At 50.2% G+C, this 24,173-nt stretch overlaps 1 protein-coding gene across 17 annotated transcripts in view; it reads left to right on the forward strand.

The window, feature by feature from the left end:
* The window catches only part of COL13A1 (collagen type XIII alpha 1 chain), a 149,890-nt gene extending 127,826 nt beyond the window's left edge, over positions 1 to 22,064 (forward strand). For 10 of the 17 annotated variants that reach the window (XM_043925192.1, XM_043925201.1, XM_043925206.1 and 7 more), the window contains 8 exons: positions 718 to 798; positions 4,715 to 4,750; positions 6,854 to 6,907; positions 8,204 to 8,257; positions 10,173 to 10,208; positions 15,815 to 15,901; positions 19,899 to 19,937; positions 21,613 to 22,064. In XM_043925192.1, the coding sequence (XP_043781127.1) occupies positions 718 to 798; positions 4,715 to 4,750; positions 6,854 to 6,907; positions 8,204 to 8,257; positions 10,173 to 10,208; positions 15,815 to 15,901; positions 19,899 to 19,937; positions 21,613 to 21,615 (390 nt within the window). In that variant the 3' untranslated portion in view covers positions 21,616 to 22,064. Of the gene's footprint in view, positions 1 to 717; positions 799 to 4,714; positions 4,751 to 6,853; positions 6,908 to 8,203; positions 8,258 to 10,172; positions 10,209 to 15,814; positions 15,902 to 16,838; positions 16,917 to 19,898; positions 19,938 to 21,612 lie in introns of all 17 variants that reach the window. The other 7 variants (XM_043925196.1, XM_043925204.1, XM_043925208.1 and 4 more) reach the window with 3 other exon arrangements.
* The last annotated feature ends 2,109 nt before the right edge of the window (positions 22,065 to 24,173 follow it).

The raw sequence follows: 24,173 nt of genomic DNA on the forward strand, positions 1-24,173 counted from the left end.
GGCTTTGGATTTAGAATTTTCCCATCCATCATTTGACCCTACAGAGTGACAGGTTAGATTCTTAGCAAATGATGAGATCCTTTTTCCATGTAACCTACCCCAGACCCTTCACTCACCCTGAGGTATAGGTGGGAGACAGAGGGTGGCAGAGCATGGGACTCCTTCCTGGGACCAAGCCCACTGGACTCTGGCCTGGGATTCTCCCAACTCCCTCCCTCAACATCTCAAATGGATACAAGAGGCTGCAAGCCACTGGCATGGGGAAGCCTGTGTCTCCTGCACTGACATTCTCCGGGGGACAGTTTCTTTCCCTGATTAGTTTGGGAGACTCAGAGATCCAGTGGCGGCATTTCAGGCATTTGCCAGCCAGGATCCCCAGCGTCCCAGTTTTTCTGCTACGCAAATAGTCGTCTATGCCAATGCCTGACCTGGAACTCATGGGGATTTGTCTCCTCTCTTGCCATCTCCTTTCCCTTTGGGGACCTCAAAGTTACTACAGAGACACAAGGGACTCTAACATGAGCGGAGCCAGGCTAAGAATTCAGTGATTCCTGGAGTCCCCAGCCAGCCACCCCTGGATGAGCCACCTCTTCCTCCTCCCTCCTCTGTCTGCCCCCCTCACCACCACCCACCCCTGTCTCCAGGACCCCAAGAGTGCAAGGGTGAGTTGTCTGGGCCATGCTCTTCTGTGATCTCACCCATCTCCCTTCCCTACAGGGGGAAGCAGGACTAGACGGAGCAAAAGGAGAAAAGGGCGTCCAGGGAGAAAAAGGAGACCGAGGTCCTCTGGGATTACCCGTAAGTATCGCGGACCCTGCACACTGGTGTGAGGAGCCCAGCCTAGTGGTCCTGAGGAGGTGCTGAGCAGGGCCCCAGGAAGGACCACTGGAAAACTCAAGGTTCAAAAGTTGTGAGCACCCCAGAACTCCGTGGGGTTTTGCTTTCCCACCTGGATTAGACTGTGGTCTCGAACTCTCTTGCTGAGGGCCTCCTCTGGGCTGGCCCTGGCCTAGGTTCTGGAGGAATGTGGATTTGAATAAGTCCCCACCCCCACCCCAAGGAGTACCCAGCTGGAGAACCAGAGGAGGCCCAAGAACAGCCTTATTGTGCTCAGTCCTAATTGTGCTCATTTGAGGCAATAAAAATCTCCCTTTACTGGGGCCGAGCTTAGAGGACTTGAGAGCATTGGGACAGTGGAGTGTTCTCTCTCTCTCTCCTACTTTCCCAGGCAGACTCCAGGAGAGCCCCTGCTCTCTGCTCTTAAGCACTGGCCATAGCAAAAAGCTTGCAAAAAGTCAGATCTTCCTGTCCCAGCAGGCTAAGGCCACTCACGTCTCGGTTCCCTGGATCTCTGATCTCAGCTAAAGGCCCCAGGTCAGGGTGGGGGCTGCTTGGCAGGCCTCTGCATCTCCAGATGTGGGGCCTGGGCTCGTGAATTCCTGTGCCCCAAGCTCCAGTGGGAACCCCGCTGGCCTGGTCACTGCCTCACCTGTCTCCAGGGAAACGCATGTCACCACCCTCCCCAGAGCCCTGGGCTCCACCCTCCCTCACACCCCAGTGAGGTTGGCTCGCTTTGTTTTTCAAGATATGGAAGGAAACTTTAGGATTCCCTGTAATCATTTTATTAACGGGTCAGGAGAAAAAAGTGAGTCACTTGAATTCACAGATGAAGTCAATGGCCCAGCAGGGTCAGAAGCTGAGCCTCCACTGAGGCCACAGCCTTGCAAAGAGAGCTTTTCCCAGCTACTGGGGCTTCCTCTGTCCCGAGCACAAGGCCAGCTCCCACTCTAGGAAACCGTAAAAATGCAGGGGAACGATAGGAAGCCCAGTTGCCCCAGCTTGGCAGGGCTAGAAGGTCTGGTTAATGTAATCACAGCGACCAAGCAGCAAGAGCAAAAGGTATGATTACACCTCATTACTGCATCAAATGTGGGAATAGTTAAGGAGCTGATTTCGCCTGACAGACTACAGTAACTGATGACTTTAGCAGACACTTTTCCCGTGTCTTAAGCTGTATCCGGAATGATTAAGTGTTTTTTACTATTAGAGAGCCTTCCAGTCCCCCACTCAACCACAAACCTCTCCTTGTTCACCTTCATGGCCCCCACGACCCTAGTAAACATTGGGGAATTCAGTCAGAGGTTGACATGAAGACCAAACAGGTAATGTAAACAAAGAAAGCAGCAGACGAAAAACAAAGTATCCAACTGTCTTTAATTTTTCAGCTTTTGATAGAGACAAGGGAACAGAGGAGTACTTTTGCTGGCTTAGGAAAACAACAGAGCAAAACAATATTCATAAAAGACAACTAACATGGACTTCAGAGGGACAAGAAGGAGTAGTGGGGACTATGGTTCACTGGAGACCGTGTGTCTCTTCTTAAAGAGCCCAGTCCCTGCTCAGTTCAGCTGACTTTCCTTAGGGGAGTGAGGGTCCAGTATTTCTGCATACTATAACTTTTCTAAGGAAGCTAGACATCTGGCATTTGATGGAATATCTCATTTTCTAATATTAAGTCAAAATTATTTGCAATACTACAACCCATATAAAATACGTTAGTGGTCCACATACGGCCCCAAAAGCTCCAGTTCATGCCCTCTGGTCCAGATAGCTCAAGATAACTCTGTATTAATACTCCATAGACAGATTTCCTTGGTCTTACAGTGGATAAGAATCCACCTGCCAGTGCGGGGGACACAGGTTCAATCCCTGGTCTCAGAAGCTTCCACATGCCTCAGAGCATGCACCACAACTATTGAGCCTGTGCTCTGGAGCTTGGGAACTGCAACTGCTGAGCCCACATGCCTCGACTACTGAAGCCTGTGAGCCTAGACCCCAGGCTCTTCAACAAGAAGCCACCACAATGAGAAGCCCATGCACCATACTCTTCATTCTACCTAATGAAGAATAGCCCCTGCTCACCAGAACTAGAGGAAGCCCACATGCAGCAAAAAATAATAAATAAATAAATTATGTATATATATACACATATTAAAATACTGCATAGACAAAGTATATGGATGTTTAGCTCAAGTTCTATTTTTAGGCTTCACCCCAGTGTTTTAGTTCATATAGCAGCAACCTGTGTTTCCAGGCACATCCTATTGAGTTCTTCCTATTTACCCTGAAAAAGAGATTCTCTATGCAGGCTGTACACTGGAATCACTTGGAGTTTTCAAGTGTGCTATTTCCCAGGACTCCCTCTTGGAGACTCTGTTTGAATTGGGCTGGGGTGGGCCCAGGCATCTGTATTATTTAACATCACCCCCAGGAGATTCTTACATGGTAGCTGGGGTTGAGAACCACCACTTTCTAGGCCATAAGCAAGATCAGTCCCAGGATTATGTGGTCCTAGGACTGAGAAGCAAGGCCCTGTGAAAAAGTGAAAGTGTTAGTTGCTCAGTCATGTCTGACTCTTTGTGACCCCATGGACTGTAGCCCACCAGGCTCCTCTGTCCATGGAATACTTGAGGCAAGAATGCTGGAGTGGGTAGCCATTCCCTTCTCCAGGGGATCTTCCCGACCCAGGGATTGAACCTGGTATCCCGCTCTGCAGGCAGATTCTTTACCATCTGAGCCACTAGGGAAGCCCCCTGACTAAGAAGCAACACCCTGAAGGATCCTACTACCTGATATCCTTTCCCCAGGATGAAACGGCTCCCTTCCCCCCTCTTTCCTGGGGGTATTCCCCCACCTTTAAAATCCTGAGGCCTAGGCTCATTTCTGAGGCTCAGTTGGAAGCCACTTTCCAGAACTCAGTCTTCACTAGCCTAGAGTGTCCTAGCTACTCTCTCCCTGGTTGTCGTGTCAGCAACATCAGCTCTCCTCGGTGGGCTAAAGGAGCAGCATCGTAGCCCAGCACAGGAGCAAGAGCTCTAATTCCCACTCTACTATCACTGGATGCTGCCTAGTGAGTGGGTCTTAATAGCATCCTGACTGCCAGCCAGTTTAATTCCAAGGAGCAAATGGCCTTAGCCCTCTGTCCTAGGAGCAGTCAGCTGCTCCTAAAGCCTTTTTCTATAGAAGAGGCCCTGTCTGGGATAACATGAATGGGCTGAGTTTGTGTTAAGCTTTGCCAACTGTAAAGTGCCAGAGAAATGTCAGGCAACATGAATATTATCATTCAAGGCCCAACTCCTCCCACCTAGCTGAAGCTGAAGTAGGCCAGCATCTACTGGATGTTGTAATTCAATGTTGAGCCTCCTGGGGTCCCCCAGTGTGGACTCACATCAACAGGTATGCAGAGGAGGCTGGGAAGACCATCCTTACCTGGGCCCCACCTGCCATGTCGTCCCCCAAGTAAGACTGGTCGTAAAGGATGCACTAGCTCTGGTTCAGACACCTCTCCATGAGTTTACCTTCTGTATCTCTTTCCCTGGAGCACTGCAACCTCCTTGGAGAGAGGTTTCTGAGAGAGGATGAAAGGAGAGAGGGGAGCAGGGGGCACAGAGGATGGGGATGGCCATCGGCACTGATCTCCATCCAGCTTGCTCAGCAGTTGGCCACACTGCACTCAGTGTCTCCATGTTTTTGTTGGTTTTCATGTGAATACATTACCTGTCCTCCCAAGCTTATTTCTCCCATTTTGTTTGATGACCAGCATTTATGTCTGTCCAGAGTCACTGCTTCACTCACCTCTCCCCTCCCTGGCCCCTTTTTCTCCCTCCCGTTCCTCCCTTCCCCTTCTTCTGGTCAAACTGTTCCCTTTGTCCAGGGAGCTTCAGGTTTGGACGGCAGGCCTGGGCCACCGGTGAGTGCCACTTCTCCATTACCCCTCCACCCACCCCACCCCACCCCACCCCACTCCTGGCCTATAAGCCCTTTCATCTGTCCTGCTGTGGCCTTGTTTTTTTCCGTAAATCATGGCTTATCCCACCACCGACACCAGAAAGTGCAATCTGTGCTCGGTTCAGAAGTGCTTATTCAGGCCTCTTGACCAAAGACAATAGGCCTTCATCTCCATTTCCCTGTTCATAGTATGCACACAGGGTCCTCAAATCTGAGTTTCAAGACCACTGGATGTGGGGTGGGAGGCTGCTCCAGTAGCAAAGAATCTATTCCTAAAGGAATGCTGAGTTCAGCCTGGGACTCAAGCCCTGGGGGTTTGGGCCATGACTCACCCCCACCAAACACAACGGTGTCTGTGTGTGCCTGTCATGCTGTGCTGTCTTCATACTGTGAGCTCTGTCCATCTCCTGTCTGCCCACAAGGGCTTTCTAGTCCTGTGCAGCCACCAGTCTGGTATGTATGTGGGTGAGGCCAGCACTGATGGGTGAGGGCGGGTGTGGCATAAAGGAGCACATAGGCGAGTCCCAGCTTAGTGTTCGGAGAGCATTTTACATCCACACCTTTCACCACATCTACCTTACACCACAGTCCCTTTCTCTTTATCCTCCTTGCACCTAGCACACCTTTCCCAGGTGGCCAGTCTGAGCTAGAGGGATTATCTGTGGCTGAAATCAGAGAAACCATGATTTCCTCTCAACTACTTATTCCATTCATATTGGACAGAGGGGAGCAGTGCATATGTATACATCTATATTTTCTGTCCCCTTTGAACCTGAAGGTTTTTTCTCATCAAATCAATAACAGAAAGTTAAAGGAAAATGTTTACTTGCCAATACTAACATTTATTGGGCACTTCCTAGGTGTCAGGCCCAGAATCAAATGCATGCCATGTTTTCATCGATTCTAACCTGGCAGCAGTCTGGGAGGCAGACACTCCTGTTCTCATTCCCATTTTACAGGTGGGAAAACAGATCCTTAGGGAAACCAAGAAATTTCTCCAATATCAGTTTATAGGCCTTCGAGGAAGGAGTTGAAGCTGACCAGTGACTTCAGAGTGCTATTCTGACACTCCGTCACAGACGTCCACAGCTTCTGCTCCTCCCTCAAAGGGGCCACCACGAACATCTTATGGCTCTTTTCTTTTTTTTCCACATAAAGTAAATCAGCCCTTCCTCACTTGCTCCCCCCCACCCCCGCCACCTGTCACAGCTACATCCCAGCACCACCGGGAACCGCCCATAGGCCCAGGCCCAGTCCTCATGTCCTGAGCAAGAAATACAATCACTGAGGCTGAGCAATAGAAAGCTCTGAATTATAGGTTTCACCTAGCAGGGCTGTAAATTAGGAACCTGGAGAAGATGTCTAATTATGCCCTAGCAAGCCCCACTCTGTTTCTAAGCAACACAGCGCTGATCCCTCCAGCTGCCCCGTGGGGCTGCAGCCCTGAGTCAGGGGCACGTAGGGCACACCTCCACAGCAGGCCAGCGTCAGCAGACATCCACTAATCTCTCCAATCCAGCCTGTCCCTCAGGGCCTGGGATGGGGACAGAAGGCCCGGCCTGAGGCTAAAGGCCAGGGCCTGCAGTGGGGGCGGGGTGGGGGTGGACAATGGCTGAATGACCCTCCCATGCCTGCCTCTGTGTGTGCGTCTGCATCAGTCTCTGTGGCATGAAGACCCTCCCGCTGCATGTGGAGCTGCGTCAGCAAAGGGGTTCCAGCCCTAGCCTCCCCACCCCTGGGATGGCGTCAACTCCCTCCCGAGTGCTTCTGGGAGCAAACTAAGCAACCGTTCTCCTGCCGTTTTCAGCCTTGGCAAGCTTGGTTGTGAAGCAAAAGGGTTTCCTTCCTCAAATCTGGCTCTGAGGCAGGGGGGAGACCTTTCTCCCCGAGGCCCCCAAAACCAAACAGGAACGCAGCCCAGTCCAGTGACCACTCTGCACGAGCCGGGCCTCGCCAACCCTGAAAACTGGGCCTCTGGACCTTGCTCATCTCCAGGCATCGGGCGGGGATCCCGGGCTCCCCTCGGCGTCAGGGCTCTCACCTCTGCGTTCTCTCACCTCCCCAGGGTACTCCAGGACCAATCGGAGTTCCAGGCCCAGCGGGACCAAAGGGAGAGAGGGTGAGTGCCCAGCGAGCCGGGAGCCTGGACCACCAGAACCAGGGGCCCCTCTGCCCCTCCTCTGCCTCAGGTCCTCAGTCCTGGTTCCTGTGACCCACAGGGCCACCGTGTCAGCCCAGCCATCTCAGCCCCCATCTGTTCCTCCTAGACCCTGCCAGCGCCTCATGCACATCTTCTCTTGATGATCCTCCCAGCCTGTGGGGGTGCAGCAAGCCTGGGGTGCTCATTTTTTTTCTGGCTGTGCCACTCAGCTTGTGGGATCTTAGTTTCCCAACCAGGGATCGAACCCATGCCCTCTACAGTAGAAGCTCTGAGTCCTAACTACTGTACCTGCCAGGGAATTCCCATGGGTGCTCATTTTGTAACTACAAGTGGACAGAGACTTGGAGAGCCTCCTCCCTTCAGTTTCTGGTCACTTGGCTTCGGTCACAGGTAACTGGCAAGGCCCCAGACCCTGCTGTCACCGGACACACCTGACCTCTGCAGTGATTTAGGGAAACAGCACAGAATATAGTACCAGGTCGTGTTAGAAATGCACAGTCTGACCTGTGCATCAGACTGGCTCTCGTGGGTCACTCTCCCCCATCCAGTGTGGTGGGCTTGTGCAGGGGTTGGAGGAAGAAAGCTCCCCACTCCAGCTCCTCCCAGCCAGGCCTGGTTTCCACATTCTTGGGGCCTGGCATCACTGCAGGGCTGGCATGGGCACTGGAGCCCTGAGTGGGCATCTGCGGGGCTCTCCACCTGTAAGAGCTGTTAGCCCATCCTGCTGACTCTGCCCACAGGAGAGGCTTTTGTCTCTTTAGCTCTCAGACCACACAACTGGGGGGCGGCGGGGAGGGAGCTTCAAGAGAGAGATGTGGGCTCTGCAGCCATTTGGGGAGCCAGGGTGGCTGCTCTGAGGGTGACACCTGCAGCTTCAGAGAGAAAGCAGAGCTCTCTTTCTCTCCCCGTTGCCCCCCTCCTTCTCTCTCCCTGTCTCCCGTTCCATGCCCATGTCCTACTCCTTGTTCTCCTCCCCTGCGGCTCCCCCTGGCCAGCCGGTACCCCCGCCCCAACAAACACACACTGTCCACGGAGGCCAGGATCTGTGGAAGAAGGCTGAGAGGAGCTCCCAAGCCCCCTCCTCAGGGCACGTAGTCCATGCAGTCATCCCACCCTCCACCCAGCCCTTACTTCCTGGGAGCCTCTTTGAAGAGACTGGGGAGGTTGCCCAGGTTTCGTATGAAAACAGAAAATGGCTGTCGGAAGGTTGTTACCCCGTCAGGGAAGGTTCATGTGTTGTTTCTCTGGTTTCAGGGCAGCAAAGGCGACCCTGGGATGACAGGACCAACGGGAGCAGCTGGGCTTCCTGTAAGTCTCATGGGATCAGAGGCTCCACCCACCCGGGTCCCCCACCACAGAAGCACTGTCAAAACAGAATATCCAGGGCCTGGAGCAAAAATTCTAGGGCCAAGCGAGGAGAATTCTCATCTCTGTGACAGACGAAGCAGCCAGCTGCCGCCAACCCAGTCTCTAGAACTCCCCTGCTGGGCTCTGCTCCAGGCAAACCCTGGGGAACAGGGCCCCTGATAGGGAACCAGGTCCTCAGCAGTGTGGACCGTCTGACTCACATGGCTGATCCCCTTCCCTGGAGGCCTCTGTGTTCGATGCAGTGAGGGTCTCACAGGTGACTGTGCCGTGGCCCCTGCCCTCACGGAGGGGCAGAGCCACGTCCAGATCACTAGACGGCAGGGAGATGTCTCCCAAGACAGGCAGCTTCCCAGGGGGCTGGCTTCCCATTTGCAACGGACTTCTCTTTGCTGGTTTATAGAAGTCGGCTGCCTGCGACAGGCAGGACTTTGGTTTCCCACCCACTTGAAGGTCGTACACTGATTGGGTCCCATGCTCGGCAGTGCTTCAGCACCTCCAGCCAATCTTTGCTTTACATCCCTCTCCAGCGGAAGACAAGGGGGAAAAGAATTGAAAGCAGAGTCTTGTAGAGAGGCTTAGTCACAGCAGCATCATTTGCAATAACTAAAAATGTGAAGCAACCAAAGTGTCTATAGATACATGAATGAATAATCAAAATGTGGTTTATATGTGCAATGGCATGTTTTCCAGTCTTAGGAAGGAAACTCTGACATGCTACACTACAGTGAACCTTGCAGACATTTAAGTGAGATAAGCTGGTCACAGAAAGACAATACTGTATGACTTCCCTTATATGAGGTATTTATAGTAGTCAAAACCATAGTGACAGAAAGTAGAACACTAAGTGAAAGGTGGAATGAGCTTTAGTTTTGCAAGGTAAAAAGAGTTTTGAAGATGGAAAGTAGTGATAGTTACACAAAAATATGAGTGTACTTAATACCACTGAACTGAATGCTGAAAAATGGTTAAGAAGGTAAATTTTGTGTATGTTGTGCTGTGTGCTAAGTCACTTCAGTCACGTCCAACTCTGTGCGATCCCATGGACTGTAGTGCGCCAGGCTCCTCTGTCCACGGGATTCTCCAGGCATGAACACTGGAGTGGGCTGCCATGCCGTCCTCCAGGGGATCTTCCCGACCCAGGGATCGAACCCACATCTCTTCTGTCTCCTGCATTGAAACCTAGGTTCTTTAACAGTAGCGCCGTAGTTTACCACAATTTAAAAAATTGAAGGAAAAAATAATAAAGAGAGCAGCTTGCACCTTGAAAAGAGGGGCTCAGGAGCTTTGGAGTCATTTTTCTAGCAAGAGGCAGGTGGGATCTAGGAACTCAAATCTGGTCGGTACTCTGACAACCCAGAGGGATGGGATGGGGTGGGAAGTGGGAGGGAGGTTTAAGAGGGAGGGGACATATGTATACCCATGGCTGATTCATACTGATGGATGGCAGGAATCAACACAATTATAGTAAAGTAATTATCCTCGAATTAAAAAAAAAAAAAAAGAGGCAGGCGGGAAAGCCATGTAAACACCTGCCTATCCAGGAGCGGTCTTTGCTCCCAGATCACGTACCTGGCATGCGCCATCTAGAAGAACCTGACCCCAGGCCAGGGTGTTGGCTACAGAGTGAGAAAACCAGAAATTATGTTTGACTTTACCCATAACTCATTATCTGTCTCTAGGTCAAGTTCCTTGAGCAAGTATTCTCCTTTGTCCCCCTTCTCTAAAATGGGGCTCATGAAACCTGTCTCTGATGAATTAGGCACCAGTAAAGAGCTTTATGAGCCTGGAAGGAAGGACTGTATGGCCATCCTGTGTTTTCTCCTTAATGTGTCTTTGTTTCTTGAATTTATTGCAGGGTTTACACGGACCACCCGGGGACAAAGGAAACCGGGTGAGTCTGAGTCCTCACACTTTGGCTCTGATTACTAATGTCTTCATGGCGAGGTGGAATGACCAACTGGGGATTCCTGACTCAACGTGGAAATATAGTTTTTCCTGATAAATCATTCTAAATTAAAAGACTTTCTAGTGAGGGGCTTAATCCGTGGCACTCAGGGAGCCTAGGGACCTAATCCTGAAATTGAAGCACGTATCTTTCCACGAGGAAAGGGGAGGCTGAGTCCCATGGCGGCCATCAGATTAGCATTGCCATCCAGTGACAGGAGTCACGAGCCCAGCTCTCTCTAGGTTGCCCTGGTAATGGGCCCCTAAACGAGATTTTTACATCCATCATCGCCGAGTCCTAGTCTTCTGACACTTAGTTTTACCAGGCATCCCAGGTCACTGGTGAGAGAGAAAATAAATCCCAGCTCCAAGAACAAGCAGACAACTGTTGTACACAGCCAAGCCTTTAAAAAGGATCCCAGCCATTGTTTCTCTTGGAAAGAGTCAGCAGGACTATGAAATGTGTCATGGCTTTCAAGGACCCTGCTCCTCCTTTGGTTTCTGTCATCTTCACCAGGACACAGTTCTGAGTGTCCACGGCACCCACAGCCACCTGATGGCCACATGGCACATTGGTGCCCAGCAGCAGTCATTCACGACATCTGACCAAGGGCTGGCCTTTGGCTTCCTTTCTAGAACGTCTTGTTGCCTTCCTCATCATGGAGGTTCTCAGTGGTGTGGACATCCCCAAGAAGGCCAAGAGCATCTTCTAGTGGGAATAATATTCAAGGATCTTAGAGGTAGAAGAGTGGGAAGAACAGAAGGAGAAACAATGCTCCAAACTATGATAACATGTTCTGAGTCCCCACGAGAGTTAGACAGAGCAGGGGACTTGCGGAAGCGCGGTCTTCTGGCTGATCTTTGAACACTGATAACAGAGCGTTCATGAATAGAACACGCCAGAATCTGTACATTTGTATCTGGCATCAGCGCCAGTCCCTTCCATTTAAGATGGATTTACTGAACAGTTCCATATTCCTAAAGTTTCCTTTCTGGCAGCTGGTCAGCTGGTCAGAAGCAATCCATTTGTCCCATATATTCTATGAACAGGAAAGGAAAGGCAAAGCTACCCCTATCAGACTGTCCATGAAAAGCCCATTGTTGCTTCATTGTTGCTTGTGGAGGTGAAGCTGGAGATGTTCAAAGCCCCTCACACCCACTGGCTATGGAAGGGGGCTCCTAAACTTTGCCTCACATCACACCTGGAGCACCCCATCAGAGAGGCTCGGAATAAACCACTGGAATAAACAGACCCACTTCCAGAAATGCGCCAGCCAGTTAAGGCGGCCTGGAAAGCCCACCTCCGACACTGGCATCCAAGAGTTCAGGCCACTAAAATAATTGATCATTCCACCTCTCAGTTGGCATACTAACCTCCTTTCTAATTTATTTCTGCAGTGTTCTGGTTTTCTTTGTTATGTTCAATCAATACTTGTTAAGCCTCTTTCTTAAGACTTTTTCAGTTGGCTTGAGGCACTGGGCCATTTGAAGGCTACAAAACCAATCCTTCCAGTGGTGGTGACTGTGTTGCCCTAGAGGCAGAAGCGAGGCAAGAAAATCCCTTGTCAGGACTTCCCTGGCAGTCCACTGGTCAAAACTCTGCCCTTCCAAGGCAGGGAGCACGAGTCGGGGAGCTAAGATTCCACGCACTGCACAGTGCAGCTGATAAATAACTAAAAATTTTCAATGCCCTTGTCACAGATGGAGAGAAGTTGGGAGGCTGGTGGCTCTGATGCTTAAAGAACCGAGGTCATTGAATGAGCCACTGAGGCCCCATAAATCAGTGGGAAAATATTTCTTCTCCAGTTCCTATTCTAAGGTTTTATATACTTCTCCCCTGTCCCACATATAAATTAGCAATATGTCACTTAGTAAAAATCAAGTCCAGAAAACAGACAAGTTACATGAACCTTCCTTGGAGTGCCTCATAAAAAACCAGTAGACTTCTTCCAAAGAGCAGGTTTTCAAATCAAGGACCAGCTTGTTCTTCCATCCAAGAGATCTAACTCTCAGGATGCCAAAATGTCCTAGAAGAGTACCCCTTACAGCTCACCCCTCTTTCAGACCTCTTTATACCACTGGCCCTAATGGAACTTTTGAGGGGAGAGATGAGGCCTTGGTGATAAAAGCCTCCAAAATGAAGAAAGGTCCAAGCAGAGTCAGCTCTGTGTCATGACAGTTTTTTCTGGCACTTTGGTCCAGGGAAAAGGCCAGAGTGCTTAGATGATGTTCAGGTTGGAAGTTTCATTGTTGCTTGTGGAGGTGCAGCTGGAGATGTTCAAAGCCCTTCATGCCCACTGGCTATGGAAGGGGCTCCCAAACTTTGCCTCATATCACACCTGGGGCTCTCCATCAGAGAGGCTCGGATGGGTGCCCCAGGTCTGTTATCCTATCTCCGAGTGACCCAAGACACAGCCTTAAGACCATGGTACTCCGAGTCCCACCAGAGGATGGTCTTGGGGCCTCCTTCCTGCTCCTGGAAGGAGGATGGTCCTCATAGTGGTGGGCAAGGCCCAGAGGCCAAGACAGGCAGTTTTCTAAGGGGCCACACATGCTAGGGGAAAGAGTCTGTCCTTGTCACTAGGAACATTCTCCTTGTCCCTTAACAGCTCTGTGAATTTAGCCTGAGAGCCACTTTTAGGATGAAAAAATCCATCACAGGGTAAAGGGTGGTGTGAATTTGGCAATCGGGGCATCAGGAAAACTGGGTTTCACTGTGGAGCTTCCTGCAAACCAGCCAACTGAAAGGTCTGGAAGCATTCGTGCAGCTTCTGTCACTCTCCAAGAGGTGCCGTCTGCAATGTGTGTGTGTGCAGGTGGGGGGGGGGAGTGCACGCGTGTACGTGCGTGTACATGCTTGCTTGCATGCATGTGTGTGCACATCTGTTTTTGCATCTTGCTTCCCCAGGCCCCCTGGCCTCCTTCCTCTCCCCCATCTGCTCTCTCTCAGCCTGGGCCTGCTTCTCCCCTTTACTCCCTGAATCTTGCTCCCTCTAGATAGGTTCACCCATTATAATGATTCCACAGCCTCATCCTTTCTCTTCCACTCCTCCAGCTTCAGTTTATTTCCTCTAAAAGCCGTTTTGTTCATTTTTTAAGAAAGCCCTGCTACTTGATTCTGCCTGCCCCCCTCCCATACCAACTTGACACCCCTCTGCATTAGGGCCCTTTTCGTGTCCTCTTTGGGGAACGGGAGCAGAGAGGATGTAGGTGAAGTTATGACTCTGATGTCTTAAAGGGGCACCCAATAAGGCCACTTCCTGTGCCCTCTGACAGCCCAGAGTGCAAGCTTCCCATCCTGAAGGGACCTTGGCTAACCCTCTGCCCCGCCAGGCCCGTCATCAGGACCTGCAGACCCCCACTCCCAGGAGCTGTGCTCACCCTCTGAACTTAAGGAACTGTGCTCACTTTTGTGCTGGCCTCACCCAGAGTATAAACGACACCTTCCTGAGAAAGTTTCCCACGGGGCTTCTTCATCCAAATAGCAAGTGGTTTCGCTTGTCCACTGTCTGCAGGTTAACTGTTCCATGATTTCCTCATTGGTGGGCCTATCTTAGAGCCAATGCCATGACACTTAAGATGCATAGACACATTTCCTCTTAAACACATCTTTATTTTCTAAGTAGGCATTTGCATTTTAGAAAACTCACTTAGAAGGATGTGTTGGCAATTGCAGGTAACCTCTGGAATCAAGAAATGTGGGTAATTTCCAAAGGCCTGGAGAAACGTCTTAAGTATTCTTATCCATTGCCTCCCTCTAAGGAACCCTGTAGCCTTCCACTGCTGGAACGCAGTAGACAGGAGGTCCAGCCTCTGACGGCAGCCATCGCTCCTACACTGGCTGACGAGAAGTGATGATTGCTGCTGCTCTTGTTATGAAGCTGCTGTCATGACTGAGCACATACTATAGGCCAGTGCATGTGTGTGTGCTAAGTCACACACACTCAGTCGTGTCCAACTCTTTGCAACCCCATGGACTGTAGTCTGCCAGGCTCCTCTGTCCATGGGATTCTCCAGGCAAGAATACTGGAGCGGGTTACCATTTCCTCCTCCAGGGGAACTTCCCGACCCAGGGATTGAACCTGCGTCTCTTACGTCTCCTGCATTGGCAGGCGAGGTCTTTATCACTATGGTGGTTTAGTCTCTAAGTCGTGTCCAACTCTTGGATTCTTGCAACCCCATGGACTGTAGCCTACCAGGCTTCTCTGTCTGTAAGATTCTCTAGACTACTGGAGTGGGTTGCCATTTCCTTCTCCAGGGGAATCTTCCTGACCCAGGGATCGAACCTGGGTCTCCTGCATTGCAGGCAGATTCTTTACCAGCTGAGCTATGAGGGAAGCCCTTTATCCCTATATGCCAGTATTAAGCACTAAATGTGCACAAAGACCTCGCAACAACGTTGAGGGAGGTGTTATTATCCACACTTTACAGATGAAGAAACTGAGGCTCAGAGAGGTTAAGTAAGCTCCCAGAGTCTCATGGCTGGTAAGAGGCAAATCCCGTTCAGCTGCAAGCCTTCTCTCTGACCATTAGGCTACCCACCCAGAGACACACAGTGGAAGCCCCCAAGCCTGAGACAACTGGCCTTCAATAGAGGAGAGTTCCAGGGAGATTTCCCAGGGGCATGCTTGGTCCCTTATAAGGAAATCCAACATATAAGACCACAACTCAAATTCATTACACAGAGTTTCCCACAGCCCTTCTTTAAATGGAGAGTGACCTTGGCACATGTAAAATAGAGTTCAATTTAGAAAGATGATGTTTGCTGAAGCTTTTCAGAAACAAATGAATTCCTTGAGTCAACATATCCATATACAAGTAGGTGCCCATGACCTCAGACCAGGATGGACCAGAGAATGGGAGGACTCAGCTGAGAACCTAGATACACAACATACACACATGCACTTGTACATACACGTGAGAACACACACTCATGCATGCACACACGGTGCACACACACACACACACACAAGGGCTCTGAACAAAATCACCCTGCCTCCTAAGAGGACATCAAAGGGATGGACCCAACTGGGACAAAAGCCATCAGGACAGACCCTTTTTTTCTAATATGAGTGATCTATGATGATCTTTCATTTATTTATTTTTGGCTGTGTGGCACATTGGATCTCAGTTCCCCGACCAAGAATCAAACCCACACCCCTTGCATTGGAAGATGGGAGTCTTAACCACTTGACCTCCAGGGAAGTCCCAGACCCCTTAAAAAATGAACCCTCAAAGAGAAGGAAATGGGTTCCCCTGTCCATTATATAGATGCATTCTGGGCTCAGAATTAGTATCATCCATCTGCACTTCCTCCCACCTCTGGCTCTCAGCCCTACTGACCCCCACACACACCTGCCTTAGCCAAATACTCAGGTTCTTTGTGGGGTGGGGTGGACACTGACCCCTAATCCTGTTAAAGAGACTATCCTAATTGAGAGAATCTATTTTCCCCTCTTTTTTTTTTTTTTTCTGTCTCTAACCTTAACACATGAATGATCCTAAAGTTTTGATGATGTTTTTTTTTTTCTTGGACTAAACCATTATTTACAGGGGGAGAGGGGGAAGAAAGGCTCTAGAGGGCCTAAGGGGGATAAGGGAGACCAAGGAGCGCCTGGATTAGATGCCCCCTGTCCATTGGTATGTTTCCATCTATCACTTGGTTGTTCTCATTTTTCCTGGAGGTTTGCAAGCTGTAAACAAAGAAGGCAAATAAACTAAGATGAAAACCGAATGACTCCACTAACACTACCCAAACCCGTCTGTTCATGTGGATGAAATTCTGCCTGCTGCTGGTGTTGCCCTGAAACCACAGCTGCAAGCAATTCCCACTAAATCCCTTCCCTTTGAAGATGCTGAACAATTGATGTGTGGAAATGGAGACACCACAAGGAAAGGGATTTGGGAGCAGGCCTTGGCTCTTAGCTCTGGGGTGGCTTTGGTAGCCAGGGTAGCATTTGTGAACCACCCCCATTTGCCTTCTTTGTTTTGGGGCCACCTCTGTGGCCAGCAGTTCAAGTCATCTGAATCCCCACTTGGTCAGGATGCAGGACACCAGGGCTAGCATCCCCTGAAGGTTGTCATTGTCCGAAATGGGGCAGAATGAGGCCAGAGAGGGGCTTTTATATACAGCCTCTCAATGCGCACCAGCCATCCAGCCAAAACCTGCAAAACTGCAGACCAAGGTCAGTAAACAGACACCCCCAGGAAGCCTTCCCAAACCAGCCAATGAGGAATGATTCATGGCACATCTGCTGGGCTTCTCAAGTGTCCCTCAACCCATTGGAGGGTCCTAACATTATGATGCATTAAGTTGAAGCTCATGTGTGTTGAAGCCAAGTGCATCTCTAAATAGAGAGGGGGCTGGATGGACACGTCGCCAAGCTCAACATTTCTGGAGCCAGAGAGCGCACAAAGGCTGAATTGGGAAGGCAGGAATCAACTGGGGTTTGAGGTTTACTTGTAGATGCCCTAAGGGTCCTGCATCCTGGCCAGGGTAGGACTGAGTCTCTCCACGCCACAGTCGGAGCTGGCCAGCCTTGACCGAAATAACCATCGTGGTTGGTTTTGTGAACAGGGACACCGAGGTTTTAAAGGAGAGAAAGGGGAGCCGGGGTTACCAGGGCTGGACGGACTGGATGCCCCGTGCCCATTGGTATGGCATCACCCTCCCTTGCCTGCATGGCCAGTATGGGCTTCCCCACGTGTGCGGTCTGTGCCTGTGTGCCTCTCCAACTGCCCTCCACACTCCTGCTCCATCCATCTGGCCTCTGCTTCCCACCTCTTCACTCTGTAGGCACCAAGGGTCACCCTGCCTTGGCTGGCCCTCGGGGGCTCCCGCACATCCCCCTCTTGCATGCAAAGTCTGCCAGGAGGCTTTTTTTTTCTTCCTCTTGCAGCAGCTTCAAAAGCCCATCACCTTAATGTGAGCTGGTCCTGCCCATCCAATGCCAGCTTTAGCTGCATCGGACCCTCCTTTCAGAACTGCTTCTAGACAAACCTGCCACCAGAAAGGAAGCCAGGGAAGTGGAGTCTCTGCATTAGCTCTCAGGACTGTGACTTCTCTGCCTTCACACACTGCAGTTAGTTGGATGAACATTTGAATGAGATGCCCAAGTTGGCACCACATCCCTCTCCACTCCAGCATCTCATGATTTAGCAGAGGACAGATGGACGCCCTTATAAACACAGGGCAGAATGAGGAGTTCTAGAACCAAAGCAGAGGAGGGGGTACTCTGACTGACCTTCCAACACAGATCCTGTCCAGGTGACACTGGGATCACTGTCCAGGTGACACCCCAGTACCAAGGGATGGTCCAAAATCAGGATTCTAGATCCTAGAGGGTTCATCCTTTTTTGCTTGAATCCCAGAGGATGCTGCAAGACCATCCCTTGGTTTTCTCTTTTTTCTTTTTTTTTTTTCATTTTTCAGTGGTTTGCCACCAAGAAGTCTAGAAGAACATGGAAAGGTTGTTTAAGGAAGGAAGGGAGGAGACAGGGAGGAAGGGGAGACATTGAGGACACTCCCAAGCATAAGACCTGCCTAAGTGGCTACAGTTCTGGTTCCCCAGGTCCCAGTCCCTCTCCAGGCAGGGACCTTCTAGGCTTCCACAGCGATCCTTTCAGCACACTATGGGCGGAAGCAGAAGATGGCCCTTCACTCCACGGCAGTTTGCTTACAAGCTTCCTGCCCCCCTAAATTTCCCGATGAGGTTTGAAGCTCATGGAGCTATTTTCACACCAGTAATTGTCAGATGAGAATTCCCAGCCTCACATCCCCACGCCAGGGTCACAGATGAATTATCTTGGGACAGAGGAGAAAACGCTGTAAGAAAAGATGCTGTGTGACCCTGACCGGTGACCACAGAGCCCCTTGAAGGGACTTTCAGGGACCAGGAGAGGCAGATTAAGCTGACAGAGTGGCTGCTTCCTGTCCCCCACCCAGCCTCCTGAATCCACAGCATGCAGCATGCATCGCACAAGCACCTTTCTCAGCCATGGAATCTCCCATGCCCTCCACGGCACCTCCATTGATCGACAGCCAGTCATCCCCTCTGCCACAGCCCTTTCCAGAATCCCGAAATCTGAGTTCTGCCGGCCGCAGCCCTGGTTCCTCACCCTGCTCTTCACCCACACACTGCCACTGCAACCCCTCCCTGCCTGCCCAGCCCTCCTCTCTTCCCCCTGCCACTGTCCACGTGCCAATGGGAAGCCGCTGTGGCCCGCGGAGGCTCCTGTCCCTCCCAGAGTCCATATGAAGTGTCGCACTGTGGTGGGCTGGGAAACGGGACCCAGGTCTTCACTGAACCCTGGGATGCACCACCGCCCCCCCCTGCAGAACCTCCCCAACCCAGAAGGGACGGTGAAAGTCACCTTGATTTGACCTTTAATGCAAACTGGCATTATCTCCAATAATGTGTCATTTGTCTATTAATTTTGCTGTAGAAGTTTACATACCTTCCCTTTCTTGTTTTGCATTGTTTGCCGTCTCCTGCATTGTGTTACTGTGGGTGTGGGGCAGTGGGCGGTGGGGGTGGGGGCGGCGGGGAAGCTGCGCTATTGATCAGGATTTTCAGTACAAAGTAATTAGACGTCTTCAGCCCCCGTGCAGGGCCGGCTGTCTGCTGGGCTCCAGGTGAGCGGTTTCCACGCCTGTCGTGGGTGGATGAGTAGGTTCAGGCGTAGGGGGCTCCCATTCCAGCCCCTCGGGGGCTGACCACCTGCTCGGGTCTCCTGAAACCTTGTGTGCATCTCCTTCTCTGCCCTGGAACCTGAAGTTCTAGAATCTGGGCTGCAGTTCTAACAGACTCAGACTGAGAACCAGATCGTTGCCCTGGTTCAGCCTCACCCTCCCTGCCTGCTCGTCAGGGGTATCTAGTTCCCCTCAGGGCGCACCAGAGCAGCCAGGACAGCCGGCCGAGGAGACTCGGGATGTCCTGGGGCTTCAGGTACTCAGTGAGTGCGCCAGCAGGGGGACAAGTGGCACCTGGTGGATTCTTATCCTACCACTGCTCATCCCCCCAAGCCCCCAGCGACACTAAGGCTGTGCCGGGAGCCCCGCCTCCTTGCTTAAGGCACCTCGGCCCCACGTTGAAAGCCTGCGAAATCAACCGTCCTCCTCCTTATTGATCACCAGATGGGAGCTGCCTAGATGTCCGCCCCCAGCTGCTAAGGAAGAGAGAGAAATCAAAGAATGAGAGAGTGGGGGGTGTTCGTTCCATAGAGCCGCACCTTCCCCGGGTTTTATGGAGGAGGAAACTGAAGCCTCCAGGTGATGAGTGACTCGCCCACCGGCACCCCACACCCAGTACAGCCAGACTGGAGACCAGCAGGCCTCCAGCTGTCCTCTCCACCATGCTCAGGTCGCCTCTGCTCACCGGGCCTACAGGCAATAGGACAGCCCATCTCAGCTTTGAACTGTAACTACATGTGAGCTCGGCCGGCAGGCAGACAGGTGGGCTTGCTTCCTGCCTCCTTCCGAGGCTAGGCCCTGGGGTAGAGAAGAGAAACAGACCATATCAGGTGGGCCGCACCCTGATCAGCTGACACGGTGTTTGTGGCCCTTGTTCCCCTTGTCCTGCTGCTTGTTGGGCCATCCCCGTGAGTCTGAGCCGTCTGCCTTTCTTCCTCACTGCAGGGTGAAGATGGCTTGCCAGTCCAGGGCTGCTGGAACAAGGTAAGCTTTCCCAGGGTTCCAGGGCCTCAGGGCAGAGTTGTACATGGGCTCCATTTTCTGCCGTGGGATAAAGCATGCACGATTTCTATTCCAGGCCTTCCTGCAGATGAGGCAGCAGGACAGGGGTCCAAAAAGGAACAATCCCAAAAGCAGGGTGCCCATTAAACAATTCCACTCACTGCATGCACTTGAGAACATTTAAAAATAGTTTTTAAGGCATCAGCAAACCCAGTGTATGGAATTTCCATGTAGCCAGACAGATGACATCTTTATGCTTCATGAGGTTAATTTATACCATACTTCTTCTGCAAGGAGTTCTAAACCATGTTTCAAAATCAGTTATCATTAGCTAGTCTCATAGTGTTCATAAGAGGCCATTTAAGCCATATGATGATGTTTATCCAGATGTAGGAAATCTCTATACTTTAAGTATAAAGTCATATGGATTCTATACCTCCTCATAGAGACCTGCCAGCTCATCACTCAATCCTTCCCCTTGAACTTAAATAGTCAGAGTTTCATGCTTCTGCACATTGAGACCTGCCCACCCTCTCTTGGAGTCCCATAGTTCCCACCAACAGGGAGGTTTCCTTTGTCCACACTTGCCTTTGGCATTTGCCATCATTAAAGCCACCTGACACCACAGGGCTGTGCCCTCAACATAGCCACCCGACTCATCCAGGGCCCCCATTGTGCAAGGCTCCCTGGCATGACCAGGGCCATTGGTTTCCTAATCCAGAAACCCAGCTTGGTCTTGGAAAAGGCAGTACCTGCCATGTGGTCCCACCGATGGCCTCCCTTCACCTTCCTCCTGTTCAGAGACTTTTCACCAGCCCTCCACCACCACTGTCTCAAGGTTTTGGTTCATTCTCATTAAAGAGCTGGAGATCCTTACCTGTCCAAGAGTTTGCACTTAACTAATCCAGTCCTGCCCAGTGATAGCACTCACACTTACAGCGAGATGAATCACTCCTCTGGCTAGGTGTCCACCATCTCATTAGCTCACAAGATTCGGTAAAAGCAGTGAAATCACCAAGACACCAGGCTGTAGGCTGAGCATCTACTCACCCAGGTACCTAAAACACCCACTAGCCAGAGAGAGGGAAAGCTCTGCTTTCAAGGGAGATGCCTCCCCAGGAATCTGTCTGTCACTTCATCCTCTTGGTTAATTCCCCTAGAACTAGTTAAAAGCTCCAAGAAACAGGAAAGAGGTGTGTCCCCTAAGAAAAAGACTTTCTTCTTCAGGGTTGCTGTGGATGGTTAGGAGATAGAAATAATTGAACTTAGCAGGGGAAGAAGAGCCACTCTCGAGGGGTACAATGTCTGGGAGAAGCAAGAAGCTGCTAGAGAGCCTGATGTCTGTTGATTCACATCATAAATTTGTTCTGGGAAGATTAGGCAATTCAACAGCCCGGCCTCCAAAGGCTGCATGGAGAGAAAGTGCCCTCTAGTGACCAATAAGGGGAATGACTAGAAAGAAAAGGTAGTTTCCCACCCTCAGGGTGCTGACAGTCAGCACCAGGGTCTTGGAGGAGGGGGTTCCTGGCTCCCCCAGGTCCCCTACCCAAAGCCCTCCCCTCCAACCCAGAACAAGACCTACCTCATTTCCCACAAGGGAAATAAACACTCACAGACACTAACACCATGTCGTTTTGTGTTTGTTTTTGTTTTGCAGTGATGCCTCTAACCTGGGATTGGCCTGTGTGTGTGTTTGTACATAGAATATTTATTTTTATACAGTTTTCACTTTTTGAAAATGCCCGAAGTATGATGCATCTTACAGATTATTTTTTAAAAAAGGAAAACCTGCATATTTTGTACAGAAAATACCAACCTCTTCCCTTTTGTTTACAAGATGTTTTGCATACGTCTAAGACTCTAATACACTTTTCATTTGTGAGTACGGCTGTATGTTTGCATGATATTTGTGCACACTTATTAAGTATTGAAGCTTAATAAATTATTGTGTTCCAGTGCCAAAGGGGGCCAACCAGCACTTAGGTGCTGGCTGGTTTGTGTGTGACTTCACAGATACAAGAAGGTCCATGGTGTTTGCTAAGCTAGGTGTGTCTCAGAATATTTTAAACTCTTACGGATTTCCACTATTAAAAAAGTGAAACATGGAAATTCTTGATCCTGATTCATCACTAAATTAATTACATTGTTCTCTTGTTAAATCAGCAAGTCCCAGAAGCAGGGGTCCTCGAAAATATAATGGTTTGAGGACTTCCCTGGTGGCCCAGGGGTTAAGACTCTGCAGTTCCACTTCAGGGCACAAGGGTTTGATCCCTGGTCCAAAAAGTTCTACATGTCTTGCAGTGTGGCCAAAAAAAAGGAAGAAATATAATGGTTTGAGCCATTTTAAGTCCAACAGAGGAAGGGCCAGGACTGTATTAAGCGACATCTTTTGTAATGTACCCCACGTTCATGGCAGCTCCATGTACAAGTGTAAGGTTCAGTTTCGCTGAAACCCTTCAAACCCCCAGGGTTACAAAGGGCTAAGTCCTAGGACTTTTGATTTTTGGTTTGTTTTCCTTCCTTTTGAGCTGCAGTCATTAATACCAGCTATTGTTGATGACAGCCATTCATTTGCTATAGATTTGCAAGGTCCACTCACAACTAGCAGCTGAAAAGTTTGCCCCAATAGTCTTTTTGTTCCAACAAAGGACACTCAAACAAATCTGGTTAAGATATTGGCATTCTGGTTTTTTGTTTGTTTGTTTGTTTGTTTTAAGAAATAGAATTTTACTGCTTTCTGTACTGTTTTTAGTGCACTATTTATAAAGGTCTCACTGCTTATAAATAAAACAAAGCTATTTTAATGACCAGGCGAATATTACCTATGGGGTAGCACACAGGTGTACTGTTAGGTATTAACAACATAACTGGTGCTTCTAAAGGGCTTGAAAATACCAAAGTACTTGAGTAATTTAAATACCCCTCCCCATTTTGTTTACACTTTGTCTTTATATAAATACATATCCTTTCATCACAAACAGTACAAAACCACACTGAAGCGGAGACACTGTCCACATGTAGTCACATGAAGTCTAAGTTGGTGAGCTTCACATTCGTGGGGCCTCTGCCGCACTGTGGGGTGAGGTTGCACTCACAGACTCTTGTCTTCATAGGACCACATGCTGCCCAAACCCCAGGGACCTTGCTGGTGTTCTTAGCAAATGTCCACTCAGATAATGTGGAAGTCAGACACCTTCCTCCCCTGGGTCTTGGCTTCCTTGTTTGAAAAGGGAAGCAGTTGAATGAGAGCTGCTCTCTGTGGTCATCTGTCCCCTCACCAGGCGGCAGAGCATGAGGGACCCAGGCCCCAGCTACTAGCTGGCACAAGTTACTTTTCCTACCGAGGGGGTCCCAGGATGCCGCACTTCCCTGATAATGCCTAAGCCCACTCCCCAGACCCCACCCAGAGCCAGCTGCTCCACCAGGCACAGTCAACACAAGCCTGGGCCTTTGCGGGGCTTTCAGGGGGTAAGACAATATTTTAATATTTTCATTTCTTTTAAATCCAAAAGAAAAAAATTGAGTATATAATCATGAATCCAGCCAGGATTATATTTATCTTTCTACCAGAGCAGTCATAAAATATATTTTTTTAAAAATTTTGTTTTGTATTGGAGTACAGCTGATTAACAGTGCTGTGATGGTCTCAGGTGGACAGCTAGGGGACCCAGCCACACATACACACACATACACTCTCCCCCAAACCCCTCCCATCCGGCTGCCACGGAGCACTGAACACAGGTCCCTGGGCTCTGCAGTAGCGCCTTGACCATTTTTTGTATTTTTCTGGAGGAAAGCGTCTGCACAGTCAAAAGGACCCAGGGTCCCTGTAGGCCACAGCACAGGTTTGTCCATCCTCTGCTCCTGGAGACATGCTCTTGCCCTGGATCTACTGACTTGGGCTTCCTGGAATGCCACCCTCCTCACCATTTCTTTGGCTTCCTCACCCCTTCACCCGAGGTCCTAAGGAATCAGAGTGTACCCTGGCTTTTCTAGGCTCACTGCCTCATTCTATTTCAGGGTCTCACTGGAGCAATCAGAACCCACTAATGATTTTGAAATAGGGCCAAACATGCCCTGGAAAGTTCCAGAAGTTGAAATACTGTGTTAGCTGAACACCCTGAAAAGCTCTGGGCAAACCCAAACCTTACTTTGCTTCCATCCTCATCTCTGTTCATTTACTTCTTGCTGTGCTGAGTCGCTCAGTCGTGTGCGATC

This window comes from Cervus elaphus, chromosome 15 (assembly GCF_910594005.1).
Source record: "Cervus elaphus chromosome 15, mCerEla1.1, whole genome shotgun sequence".
Lineage (NCBI taxonomy): Eukaryota > Metazoa > Chordata > Mammalia > Artiodactyla > Cervidae > Cervus > Cervus elaphus.